General features: G+C 35.2%; 1 protein-coding gene and 1 pseudogene across 1 annotated transcript; both read right to left on the bottom strand.

The window, feature by feature from the left end:
* Positions 1–1,773: 1,773 nt before the first annotated feature.
* LOC130848006 (putative olfactory receptor 4A4) lies at positions 1,774–2,727 on the bottom strand (annotated as a pseudogene).
* Positions 2,728–12,903: 10,176 nt separating this feature from the next.
* On the bottom strand, positions 12,904–13,605 carry LOC130848602 (olfactory receptor 4C13-like). The gene has a single exon (XM_057727046.1). The coding sequence runs from the start codon at positions 13,603–13,605 to the stop codon at positions 12,904–12,906; it is 702 nt and encodes a 233-aa protein (XP_057583029.1).
* Between the last annotated feature and the right edge of the window lie 1,293 nt (positions 13,606–14,898).

Genomic DNA, 14,898 nt, shown 5'->3' with positions numbered 1-14,898 from the left:
TAAAACTGAAAATTAACTAAATTTGTATCTTAGTCCATTTGGGCTGCTATTACATAATACCACAGACTAGATGGATTAAATAAAAAACCTTTATTTTTTACAGTTCTGGAGGCTCCAAAATCTAAGATTAAGCTTCCAATAGATCCGTATCTGGTGAGGTCCCCTCCCAAGTTCATAGACAACCATCTTTTTTCCTGTGTCCTCACATGGCAGAAGGGTCACATGAGCTCTCTGAGGTCTTTTCATAGGGCATTAATCCCATCCATCAGGGCATCATCTTCAAGACCTAATCATTTCTCTATGGGCCCCTCCAAATACCATCACATTAGCAAGGGTTTAACTTATGATTTTGGAGAGGGACACAGACTTTCAGTCTATAACAACATCCAAAAGTGGAAGGATAAATTACATAAGTTTGGATAAACCAAAATGCTTATTATTTGGTGAATAGCATACGGTTTGATAAGGCTTTGAGATAAAATAAGAAATCTCCTTGTAACAGGGATAAAAATCTGGATATGAGATTTCTTACACAGTGTGATTTACTAGTGAAAAGTACCCATCGCCCCATAGCCTTAGCCCCTCATGAATCCAGACTAAGTAAGGGAGGCAGCATAATGTTTCTTCAACCATTTACTTCTGACCACATTAGAGGCAGACAACATTTTGTTTCAGGCCTGATTCAGAGGAGGATTTTTGAATGACATCTCTGTCAAATGAAACAATATATTCTGGCCTCTTTATCACCTAGTAACCTATATTTCATTAATAAGAACAATAAGAATGGCACATCTTTCTTAACAATGACATCACCCAGAATATCTGGTGTCAAGTTCTCTAGTGCGTATATGAAGTTCGTGGATCATGGATTATCCTAAATTTACACATGATGGAGAGAGCCTGGGTCTCTATGGAAAGCTATGAAATACTGTAAGCAAAAAAGGAGACAGGGGTTTTGAAAAATAGCAGATGTTTTTCCAGTTTTTCTAAACTATCTGGGAAGATGAATGGACCAAATTTATGAAAATATAACTCCAAGTAAAGTTGGTAAACTTCAGGAGATTACATGATTGCCCAATTAGGAAAATAAATGATTTGGTTATTTATTTTTCTCCATATACAACTGGTTTATTCAGATTATTTTTATACATTTAGCCTCCTTATAATTAGTATTACAACTTCTAAACTTTCTTCTTCAACCTTAACATGCTAAGCAATAGAAACAAAATAATATATGTAAAGTATCTTACAGATACAAAAGTAAGTGGTATATGTCAAATATTAACATGGGATGTCTCTTGTGAAGAAGAGTGAACTGAATTTTTATGTCATGTTTCTTATACCCTTTTTCCAAAATCTCTAATGAACCCTATCAATTCTGAAAAAGATTATATTACTTAAGAAAGAAACATTAGAAAATCTTCCACTAATTAAATAAATTCACAGTATTAACTGTCGTTTTACTCATCATGTAGAACATAAATCTGTAGTATCAATAGAGACATTTTACACCCAAACCTATACATATTTTCCAAAAACAAATTATGGAAATCTTAAAAATGTATTTCAAACAAAATATGGACTTTGAACCAGGAAATCATGACAATGTTAAAAGCAAGTTTTGATCATTGGAAGTATTCACATAATAAGTCTTTTCATCATGTCCAAGTTATTCAACCTGAGGAGACATTTACTACAGTTAAGTAATCACACATGGCTTTCCTGGGAAGAGCAATTCTTCATCAAAAAGAGGTGATACATTTCCCTGCTGCCTCATTTTCTTTCTCTGGTCCAGAGCTTTTTCATGGCATTTTGCATCTCTCCATTTCTCACAATATAGATTAGAGGGTTCAGCATAGGGATGATAGACATATAAACAAAATCAAGGATTTAATCAATGGGTAAAGTAGAGGCAGGTCTCACATACATTAAAATACAAGGCACAAAGAAGAGGACCCCCACAGTGATATGGGAGCCACAGGTGGATAGACTCTGTGCCTCCCTTGCTAATGTTCTTCAGGGAGTGCAGAATGACCCCATAGGAGGTGAGTAAGAGCATGAAGATGACCACATCAGTGAAAACCACTGTGATGGCCATAATGTGGGTGTCAGTGCAGGCAAGTTTTAACAAAGCGTACGTCACAGATGAAGTGGTCAATGACATTGCGACCACAGAAGGGAAGGTTGTAAACAAAGAGAATATTAAATATAACTTGTAAAATCCCACCAGCCCAGGCCAACAGCAGCAGCAGCCCAGGCCAGCAGCAGCAGCAGAACACACACTCGCTGATTCATGATTGTCAAATAATGCAAGGGTTTGCAAATGGCCACACAGTAGTCATAGTCCATGACCACCAGGAGGAATATATCAGCACCACCAAATAAGTGCTCTGTAAACAGCTGGGTCATGCCAGCTTGGAATGAAATGGGTTCTCTTTTGTTTGTTTGTTTATTTGCTTTTGTTTTTTTCTCATAGAGTAAGTCTACAATCATATTGGGGGTAACTGTAATAGAATAGACAGCATCCATGAATCATAAGTAGCCAAGAAAGAAGTACATGGGGGCATGCAGGGTTGGGCTGAACACCACAGTCAGGACAATGAGTAGGTTGTCCACCATCATCACAATGTAGATGAGCAAGAACACGACAAATAATATTTTCTGACCCTGGAGGCTCTGAGTGAGCCCCAAGAGGACAAACTCAGTCACATTGTTCCTTTGTTCCATAGATCCTTCTCTATGTTTTATTTCAGAGTTCAGGACAAAATTACTTTTAAATATATATTGTTAATAGTGACTTTCTGAAATATTATGATAATTTTTTATTCAGCAAATAGGCAGTATGGTTTATTATGTTCTGGTACTTTCAGATATTATATTACAAAGCTGATTAAAATACCATCTCTAACCTCAATAATGTTATGGACCAAGGTAGAGGTAAGTGATTAGAGACAAATGTGGGAACAGGACACATTATTAAACAAATGAGGTGCCACAACTAACTTTCCATCTGGAAGCTAATAAATTGTACATATAGTTAATACCTTATACAAAAATAAATACTGAGTAAAGGTTTAATAAAAAGGTAAAGCAAAGTTTATCTTATGTTTCCTTTCCTTTTAATCAAGGAGGTGACTTTCTACATTCTAGAGGTGGAAGAATCTTCTTAACCAATCATTGAAATCCCAAATAGATATATTTGACAATTTCACATTTTTTTAAGGATTAGGAAACAATGCCACAACACCAATAGACAAAAGTAGTTTGGAGAAAAATTTACATGTTAGAGGATACACACAGACGTAATATCTAAAATAGACAAAGATCTCTAAGCAATTAACCAATAAAAGATAAAAATAAAAACATGAAATAAATAAAAATATCAACAAACTATTAAAGGAAGAATACCTCTAAATGGCCAACAAACATATGATAGGATGCTGAAGCTCACCTGTGAGCAGAAAGGTAGGAAGTGACATAGCTTGCTTAATACAATAATACCTTGGGCTCTTAAAAGTCATGAATCAAGGTGTACAGATGCTACCTCATCTTTTAATTTTTAACATATTAACAGGCTATGTTTAGACAACATATTAATTGAAACTATTATCAGATTTACAAATACCTGCCCATGAAAATATCTGCAAATAATTACACTTCAAATTAATTTCTAAGAATGTCTGTGAAAAGTTAAATTTATTCCAGATCTTTAGAATATGAAAATATCCAAAAAGAGTATTATAAAATAGAATCACTCTTCATGTATTTTAGTAATCACAAAGGATTCCTAACATGGCTGCATCTGAAAATCACAAAGGAAAACTCTTAAAAGACTGAATTCTCACACCACCAATGTACGCTTGCAAAACGTAAAGCCTAGTTTAGAATTTTGTGTCTAAATAATGTACATCCTAGGTTACCTGCATAAGGAGACAGCCATTCAATCCATGCTCTGGGCTCTGGTACCTTCTCCTTTGTCCTTCATGCACTGATGCCATCTCTTGAAACACATAGGGTAAGATACATGCAGCATCACTGGACCTTGAACTGATTCCATGTGACCAACTCTTTCCAAGCTTACAGGAAATCTATTGCATCTCAGTCATTCAGAAAAAAATATTACTTTTCAAATTGTTAGGGTTTTGAAAATGAAAATTCCAAATTGTGTAAGAATTGTTTACAATAAAATATTGCTCTTTGTTTTTATACCAATGAAAGTGAAATAGCCTTTGCAACATTTTGATTCTCAATTATTTATACTGCCCTGTCTTCTTACAGCATTCTTGAACTTTGGGTTCTGAAGAATGGATAATACTTTCACATATACACTTTATTATGTTTTGAGTCCATCATTTTAGTTCAAAAAGAAGCCTGTTAAGTGGTTACTGGTACAGATAAATTCTCTCAGAGGTAAGGGCAAAGGGCCATAGTTTGTGTACAAGTAACTACATCACATATTATTAAGTCATTTAACTCGTGCATCTCCAAGGGTGATTTTTGTCTAATTAAATTCATTGGGGCTTTAACCATAATTTTGAGGGTAGACTCTTTATCTCGAGAGATGACACCAGGATAATCCTGTGTAGAACATGACTTATAGAACCCTGTCCTGCAGGGGAAAATCATAAGAAACAATTTGAGATCATATCACCAAAAGAGAAAAGTCCAACTTGGGCACAAGTAAAATATAAAAAACCTTTCTTCTTTAAATCATGACCTTCAAAATAAGCATATCTTTTCAAGTTTAAGCTTTGTCTTTGAAGATGATACCTGAGCTGATTTCCAAATATTATAAATGCTAATTTCAAAACAAGCCATTTAAAGTTTATTTCAAATGCAGATAAAGTTTGTCACATAATTTGTCCCATAATTTTAGACAGACAAGTTGATAGAAGCAGTGTTAGTATCAAAGTAAGGAAAAACATTTGTGAGAGCATTGTATTCATCTGAAAGTGCTCACAAGGCACTCACCAAAGTAAAATCTACCCTAGGGCATGACACAAGTTCCAATACATTTTGAGGGACTTATAATATATATATATATATATATATATATATATATATATATATATATATAAACACACACATACACACACACACACACAATGTTATTCAATTAGAAATTGATAACAGAAATATACCATTTCTCAATTATTTACAAATTAAGGAACAAAAGCCTAAATTATTCATGAACAATTTCAAAGATATTTTCAACAGAAAGATAATGATACACATGTATATAAAAGATATATGGGGACTTACCTGTGGGACAGTGGTTGAGAATCTTCCTGTCAGTGCAGGAGACACAGGTTTGATCCCTGGGCAGGGAGGATCCCACATGCCATGGAGAAGCTAAGCCCGTGTGCCACAGCTACTGAGCCTGTGCTCTGGAGCCAGTGAGCCACAACTGCTAGGCCCATGTGCTGCAACTACTGGGGCCCACACACCTAGAACCCATGCTCCACAAGAGAAGACACTACACTGAGAAGCCAGTGCACCACAATGAAGAGTGGCCCCTGCTTGCTGCAACTAGAGAGAAAAGCCTGCATGCCAAAATGAAGACGCAGTGCAGCCAAAAAATAATAATAATTTAAAATAATAATAAATAATACTTTAAAAAAGATATATGGAAATTATCTGTGAAATATATATGTTAGGCTATACATAATATAGTACAATATAATATATATAAACTGGATGCAGCTAAAGGAGTACTTAGAATGAAATTTATAGATTTAAATTCCCATATTAGAAAACAATAAATATTTTAAGGAATGTTAGTAAGCTTTTGTCTTCAGATGCTAGAAAAGTAAAATTAAAATAAACCCAGAGAATACTGTAGTATGAAAATAGTAAGGAGAAGACAGACATCATTGAAATAATAATTGATTGAAAATAGAGCAAATATTTAAAACCCAGAACTGATTCTTTGAATGTTAAATAAAATTGATGTTTCTAGCAAAATGAACTGTGAAAAAATAAGAAAAAAACCCACAAATGATCAGAATCAAGATTGAAGACAGGTTCATCACTGAAGATTTTACACATCTTAAAAAAATAGTACAATGAGGGCTTCCTAGATGGCACAGTGGTTAAGAATCCACCTGCCAATTCAGGGGACACAGGTTTGATCCCTGCTCCAGGACGATCCCACATGCCGTGGCGCAATAAGCTCATGCATCACAACCATTGAGCCTGCACTCTAGAGCCCGTGAGCCACAGCTATTGATCCCATGTGCTGCAACTACTGAAGCCCATGCACCTAGAGCCCGTGCTCCACAACAAGAGAAGCCATGGCAATGAGGAGCCTGTACACCACAATGAAGTGTAGCCCCCACTCACCGCAACTAAAGAAAGCCTGTACACAGCAAGAAGACCCAACACAGCCAATAAAACAAATAAATAAATTAATTTTTAAAAAATTACAATGATTTGACAAATTAATTAATGCAGTATACTTGCCAACTAAAATAAAATATACCACTGTTATGAAAACACAACTTTCGAAACACATACAGAAAAATAATTAAAAACTGGAATAATGTAATATCTAAATACATTAATTGTTTAGAATCCTACCATCCCCCCAAAAAAATCCCATTTAGTTTTAATCAATCAACTCTATATAGCAACTAATCCAGGAATAGTATCATTCTCACAGAAAGACTTTCACAGAAGGGAGGAAATTAATATACTTCCTAATGCATTTTATGCACCCAGCATGACCCTTATACAAGAATGAAACAGGGCACCTAAAGGAAAATAATAAAATTAATAGCTCACATTAACAAAGATACAAAATTCTGAATAGCATACTTAGTTTGATTCTTTTGGATCATGTCTTTTTGAACAACAACAAAAAATTCTTGTCGATAGGGTTTTTGAGTCAGGTCTTGAGAAATGTTCAGTCTAGGGCTAATCATGTCACACTACTGAATCAAAATCTTTCTAAGTATTCAAGCAACAGCATTGTCCCTGTGAACTATGAGATTTTCTGACTGGCAAGGATAACCACTCTTCATGGTCCAGTATGAGGAACAATCTCTCTTCTCTCTCATCCACCTGGGTAAATCTTTCCCTAGCCACAGGTATTTTTCTCAAATGCATGCACAGGTGAGTACTCTGATGAACAGTTGAGAGGAATCCTCTTTAGTTCTCCAGAATTCCATCTCTCAATCTCTTTCTATCCCTCTCTCTTTCTCTGGCTCACCCACACACATCCCACCCAGGTCTGTATGTCTGTCCCGTGTAGCGTTCTACTCTCAGAATGTTAGCTGCCTTGATGTCCTCAGACCCCAAAACTTCACCTCCTCAAATAAGATAATTTAGCAGGAAATTTTGAGGTATCCCACGCTGTACCACAATATGGAAAGTTTTTAAAGGTAATAAACCAGAAAAATCTAAGAACTCAATTTGTTTCCTATCGCACAGTGATCATCATCACTTATTTCTGGCACCTAGTTCTTGAAAATAATTGTTTCATACATTTTTTTCTGGTTTGTTTGCTTGTTTGACAAAAACTCTACTTGAACATTTGGAGCAGCTTTAATCAAAATTCCTAGTAGCTTAACACAGATCACCTATCTCTTAATTGAGAAAAAGAGAAAGGAACCATGATGCATCCATAAAAAGGAACACTACTCAGAAGTAAAATGAATAAACTACAGACTAACACACTGATATGCATAAACCTCATATGTATGATTCTAAGAGCAAGAAGCCATATTTAGGAGCATGGAGTAGACATAATCTTACATATAGAAAATGTAAATGATTGCACCAAAACTGTTAGAACTACAAAACAAATCCAGCAATGATCCAGGATACAATATCAACATGCAAAAATGAGTTGCATTTACATATGATAACAACAAACAATCTAAAAATGTTAAGCAAATAATCTCATTTACAGTAGCGTCAAAAATAATAAAAAACAGAGGAATAAAGTTAACCAAGAAGGTTAAAGATGTGTACGCTGAAAAATATATAATGAAATAAATTAAACATAAATAAAGATATCCACTGCTCATGAATTGGAAGAAGAAATATTATTAAAATGGCCACACCATCCAAGTCAGTGTGGAAGAAATCAGCAATCAGAGCAGACATGTAGAATTCATTCATAAGCAATTCATGGAAAAGAAATACAAATCATTTGAAACATGTGAATAGATGCCCAAGTGGATGGCATTCTGGCAATAATTGTAAACATCAGTATTTTAAATAGAAAAATCAATTGACTCAGCAATTCTACTTCTAGGAACTCATATATGCAAAATTTGAAAACTTTATGGGAAATATGAAGAAGACCAGATGAATGAATTTTAGTGTAGCTTTATAAAAGAGTTAAGAAGCAGGAGGAATTCAGAATGAGTGAGATCTGTAAAAACCAGTGTATGAAGATCATCAGGAGGCTGAGCAGCAAAATGCAAAATCTATACACTGAACATAAACACAAATGCATATGTGAAAGTATGCATGTACTTGCAGATTATTACTTGAAGAATCTTAGCAACAGAGTATAGTGACTGCATCTGGAAGGACAGGGAGAATAGTTTGGGATGGGGAGGAAGTTTATTCTATATTATATCATTTTACATGGATTCTATTTTTAGTATTTATTACTAATCATCATACTTTCAATTTGTCTTTAAAATTAAAGTATTACATTAAATTTCAATGTTAGACAAGTAAAATTGAATAAAAATATATTCTACACATCATTAAATACTTTAACATGGACAATAAATAGAATGAAGATAAAAGATGAGTATCTTACTAAAAATAAAAGAAAGATACTAATAAAAGTCAATGATAAAATTAGTAAGTTTATAAAAATTTCATTGATGAATTTATTACATATTATTTAATGACTATACACTGTAAAAGCACCCTACATTTCTAGGTGCAGTGATAAACCAGACATTTTAGAGTTTACATTCTAGCAGGGAATATTTATAAAGAGAATGAACATATAGTTCATTCTTTGATTATGATTATCACTATTCCTTTAAAGAAATGGAAAGTTTGCATCAAGTTTATGAAGACTTTTACATTCCAAGGCGATTGGCCCTAATGCAAATTACTAACTTCAAGATGGATAATGCACTGAAATTTGACTTGACCTGCCATTTTTACATTCAGAGCTTCTTCACAGCATTAGTCATCTAAGAATTTATTAGACTGTAGATTAATGGGTTCAGTATTGGGGTTAGGACTGTATAAAATATGTATAAAATACACTCAGTGATTTGTCAATAGGGGAGAACTTACAGGTCTCACATACATGAAAATACAGGAAACAAAGAAGCAGACAACCACAGTGATATGGCAACCAGAGGTCTGGAGTGCCTTCCACCTCCCTTCCTGACTCAGGTTCTTTAAAGAGTGTAGGATGACTCCATAGGAGATGAGTAAGAGCAGAACCACAATAGTGCAGGTCAGTCCTCCACTGGCTACCACTAAGATGCCAATGATATAGGTGTCAGTACACATGAGTTTCAATAATAATAAATTGGGACTCACCTTGGGACATAGATGTCGGTAGCAAATATCTTGGCCAGCTACCGCATGACAAGGACATGGTACTGGCAAGACACTATATTGGAATCCTCCCTCCAGTGTGTCAATGGTGGCACCCATACCCACTCACCAGCCAGGTGGCACCAATCTTGAGAAGCCCCAGGCCAAGTAGCTGGCTGGGCAAGGACACATCCCACCCACCCACCATTAGGCTGGCTAACTTTGGACACCTTGAGCCCATAACTGGCCTGGAACCCACCCACCAGATGGCCAGCACCAGTCCCGGACTAGCCTACTTCCCAACTTTCCAGGGCTGAATTTTTCAGTCACTGAATTGTGTACTATTTACATCTTTCAAGATGGTTATTACCACTGTGTCACATCTAACTTCAAGAGAGTTGACATTTTCAAGGATTTTAAAATATTTCTCAGCCAAAGAACTAAGAACTAAATTCTGTCTCAATGAATGATACTAGTCTTCCTAAAAGACATGTTTTCATTTTAGAAACATTTGGGGTTATAACCTTCATTCTTTTTCTACCTTTAATAGTAAAAAACAAAAACCAAAAAACAAAGCAAAGCAAAAACCCACAATATCCTTCCATTACTACACACTTCACATATTAAAATTGGTTCCTTAATGTAGTTGACCACACACTCTGGGAAGACTACTGAGAAGGTAAAGCCTCTCAATTTTGCTGAATATGATCCTCCTAGGTGATGGGCCAACCTCTGTGCTTGGATGACCTTTACTAACATTCTAAAGTTACTCCAGCGTCTTACCTAATGGTTGAGACCCTAGTTATAGTAATACCACAAATATACTACCTATTTCTGTGCTTTATGTATATCTGTTCATTATATATAAAAGCAGTAAGAAATCTGCATCCCCTAAACAATTACTTTTACATTAGGTAAGAGATATTGCCACCATTTCAAATACACATTTTTAAATAACTTACTTTTTTGAAAAAAAGAAAGGGACATAGTGTGGTTATTTAAACTCAGACTAAATTGAAACTCTAGCTGTGCTGCAAACAAATACACAAATCTATATCTAATTCTTACTTCTACTTCTTAGAGTAGAAACCTCATTTACTCAAGACTTTCCCCATCTCTACCCCTGGATTACACTCATCTCTTCTCTAACAGTCACAAAACAAAATAAACCACACATTATCTAGTCTGGATTTTGTTGAAAGGTTTAACTCTCACCTTGAACTTCAAAATTGACTATTTTAATAATTTAACTGCTGATTATATCCTATTCCAGGCCTAGAATTTGTGGGAAAAAGTTTTGTTTGTAATGAATTGGAGACAGCCATGCACAACTTAGTAAACAGAGTCACCCCAGTACCATGTCCAGATATTACTACATGTTCAAATTATGAAAGAAATAGCTCCAGTTCAACACTGAGTTTGCAAAAGTGACATTTGTGAGAAGTAACACATGTTGGAGTGTTGTAGTCAGAGAAGACAATTTATAAAGATTTATTAATAATGTATGATGACCTGGTATTGTTCACTTGCATAGAGGAGCATTGCAGGTATCCCCTACTTTCTGAAAGTTCACCTTAGCCACTTGGCTTTTATGAAGACCAATATTAGTTCTTGTTTTCACTCATGGAAAAAAAATCCAAAGGGAATTTTTGTTTTTTAAAGAAAAAAAACCATCATAATACTAATGTTGGTGAGTTTTATTTTTTTAATTTTTTTTATTGAAGTACTGTTAATTTACAATGCTTTGTTAGTTCCAAGTATACAGCAAAGAAATTCATATATATATGTATACATATGAATCTCAAATATATATATTCTATTTGAAATTCTTTCAATTATACATTACATTACCATACTAATGTTGGTATTTTGTAAAAGTGAAGTCGAATAAACTGAATTTTGAAAAAAAGAATAAATTTGTTCTGCTGAAATATATTTCTGCATGTGAGACAAGGCTACAACAAATTTGCCATCATCTACTCCAAGGACAAAGTAAATCATTGACTGCAGGTGATTTTCTTATTTATACACCTAAACATGCCACAAACAATCGTGTTTCATTTGAAAGAGAGTAACATCGAAGTTTAACGACCTGGGTTGGAAGTTAGCAGCTGAAATTTTTGAAAGGCAGCTGCATTCCAGTGCAATAGTTCCTGGCACACTGTATAAGGGAAGCAGGTATGATGTGAGTCAAGTAAATTAGTAAACCTCTCTTGGCTTCAATTTGCTTTTCTGTAAAATGGGGATAATGATAATGGAACTACCAGTTTAGTATGTGGATAGATCAACTTAGGTGAATATCATGAACAGATAATGTGTTAATTTAATGTAAATCTATGTAGTGAACCCACAGAGCAATAGCTTTAGAACCTAACTATATGCTTTTTTGTTTAGATCTGTGAAGCATGCATGCCCTTGTTTCAAATGGTTCCTCAAGTCTTGATATGAAAAATAAAGACATTTCATTCATATTCAAGAAAAACTGTGAGCTACAGGGATGTTAAAAAAAAATAGACCGAATTAAGAGTAATTCCAAAATTTCTGACTTTTTTCTGTTAAGAATAGAATTAGAGATAGGTTGTGAAAAAGTCTTTGCTCCTTTAGTGGGTGTACCCTTTTGGTTTTAGTAAATTCATAGCACAAAAAAAAAAAAAAAAAAAAAAAAGAATTAGCTACTATTCCTTTAGTCAACTGTCCTTTTCCCATGTATTTACCTAAGAATTTCTCTCCCTTGTTTGCTTTACCACAGGGTAAGCAAATATAGAATAATTTCATTTTTTGAACTTTGAGATCAAGGTCCTATGGAAATCCCAATTTCATTCAAGTAACATATAGGAGAGTTTGGGAAAGTCACAGTAAGACTGGAAAAAATGTACTCTATAATCAACAAAATGTGGATTTACAGTTATTCTTCCCATTGCCTATTCTGAATCTATGAACATAAACATTAAAACCTTGGCAAAATACATTAAAGTTATTAAAATGCCTAAAAAATACCTAGCCAAGATTAAACAGCTAACAAATGTTAGTTTCTGGGCCTTATTTTTAATATTCTGTTGATGATGGGCAAAATTTCCTTGTTTCCTTTCACACTTTACAACAGGCATAATCCTCCCTATGTATACAAATAATCACTGTCTTGGCAACATGAACAGCCTAAGTAACTCTCCTCTTCAACAAACTCCTCATGGCATTTTTCACCTCTGTGTTTCTCATTGTGTAAATGATAGGATTTAACATGTGAGTGAGGATTGTATAGAACAAAGCCAACAACTTGTCCACAGGGTAAGTGATCATAGGATGCATGTATGTGAATATACAGGGACCAAAAAAGAGCACCACTATTGTAACGTGGGAGCCACATGTAGAGAGGGCTTTGTGTCATCCTTCAGAGCCATGGGATTTCAGGGAGCTCAGGATGGCTATGTAGGAAATAAGTAGCATGAAAAAAATGAGTAAGCACATGACCCCAGCGTTAGCTGCCACCACCATTCCAAGCATGTAAGTGTCGTAGCAGGCAAATTTCAACAGTGAGAAGAAATCACACATGAAATGGTCAATGACATTGGGACCACAGAAGGTTAAGTCAACCAAAAAAAGTATCTGCACAGTGGCATGTAGGATTCCCCCGATCCAGGCCACCAGAACCAGGAGCTGGCAGAGCCCCTGTCGCATGATGGTCGTGTAGTGTAGAGGCTTGCAGATGGCCACATAGCAGTCATAGACCATGACAATGAGGACGATGGCCGCTGATCCTCCCAGCAAGTGCTCCAGAGAGGTCTGAGTTAGGCAGCCACCCCAAGAGATAGTTTTCCTGTGGTGCAGCAGGTCAGTGATTAATTTATGGGTGGTGACAGAGGTCAAGGATGCATCTATGATGGACAAGGGAGTGAGAAAGAAGTACATGGGAGCTGAAAGTGTGGGGCTGAGGGAGATGGTAATGACAATGAGCAGATTGGCCAGCATGGTAAATAAGAAGATGAACAAAAAGACAATGAAGAGTATTTCCTGCAAGTGTGGATTCTGCATGAGTCCCAAGAGAACAAATTCAGTTACTTTATTGGGAGGCGTGAGGACATTCATTTAGGAAGTAATACCTTCCTGGGGCCTATATTACCTACAAAGGAATAAAGAATGATACCAATTAATCATGAAAGGCTTGTGGTCTGAATTTTTGAGAAAAAAAATATTGTTCAGTCACTGTAACTGTGGAGAAAGTCCTTGGCACTTTTGCCCTAGTACTTGTTTCCGTTCTTTCTTTTCTTCTCCATGATGCTTTTCATCTCTTCAGACACCTAGTACATGTCACCTGTAAAACATCTACAGGACAACTTTTGATGTGTAATTTTCTGAGAAAACACTGGGCTACCTACATCAGATCTGGATTCTTATTCTGGTTTGGACTCCATTTGACTCTCCAAAGTCATTTCAGTGCCCCACACATCTGAGCCCTCCTCTGTGTCTGTGAGGATATAAAGTATAATTCTTAGATGTAACTTGTAAGTTTACAGTTACTTCAAAGAGGTAAGAATTATTCCCTCTTCCATTAGAGTTTACATATTAACCATCAGCTCTAACTGTGGAAAGAAAAACACCAGAAAGGCACCATCAACTAACATCTATCACAAGCAGGGTGTTTAGGGAAATATATATTTCATTGATGACACACTCCATCCGGTACCAACCAGAACACATAAGCTATTCAGCTTTGTTTCCTCACTTACCATACTGCTTGGCATGATGTCTGCAGTGTCAGATCTATTAGGTGATATGTAAATGCTTTGTGAATTGCCATTTGCTATGGGTAAGAATATGTCAGCTTTCCTAGACCATAAACCTAGGAGGAATTCAGATGCTCTTCTTCTCCTGCTGTGCTTATCATTACTCTCCACTTCATTAGAAACATAAATAAATATTTGAATGAAGCTGAACTTCAGTTTAATAATTTCTGACACACTGTATGAGGAAAGTATGAAAATATTTAATTGCCTCTAGGAAATAGTATATTTTGAGTCATTTTAATTTTAGGATAATTAGTGTGTTCATTATTTGATTTTTTTTTTCAAAATTCTGGTCCACATACAATTTAACATAGTCATAGCCAGTAAATTTACATTTTCTGTAGATTCAGATAAAAATTCTTGCATGGATGTTCAGTGCACAACATCTTTTAAGCAAAGGAAATCCTTATTTTCAAATTTCTAAAAATAAAAATTTAATGAGTAGAAGAGAAAGAAATAGATTGTTAGGCAAAATAGAGAGATAATGTACTACACATATATACATGTATACACAGACTAACATCAACACATATAAAAGAGTTTACTTATGATAAGGACTTTTTACAAGTTAACTCATTCAAGAAATATTTATTGG

This window comes from Hippopotamus amphibius, chromosome 3 (genome assembly GCF_030028045.1).
Source record: "Hippopotamus amphibius kiboko isolate mHipAmp2 chromosome 3, mHipAmp2.hap2, whole genome shotgun sequence".
NCBI classification, from domain to species: Eukaryota; Metazoa; Chordata; class Mammalia; order Artiodactyla; family Hippopotamidae; genus Hippopotamus; species Hippopotamus amphibius.
This window is presented reverse-complemented; position numbering and strand designations above follow the sequence as displayed.

Excerpts from the sequence above, each read along its gene's own strand:
- LOC130848602 (XM_057727046.1), bottom strand. The coding sequence starts at position 13,605 with ATGAATGTCCTCACGCCTCCCAATAAAGTAACTGAATTTGTTCTCTTG.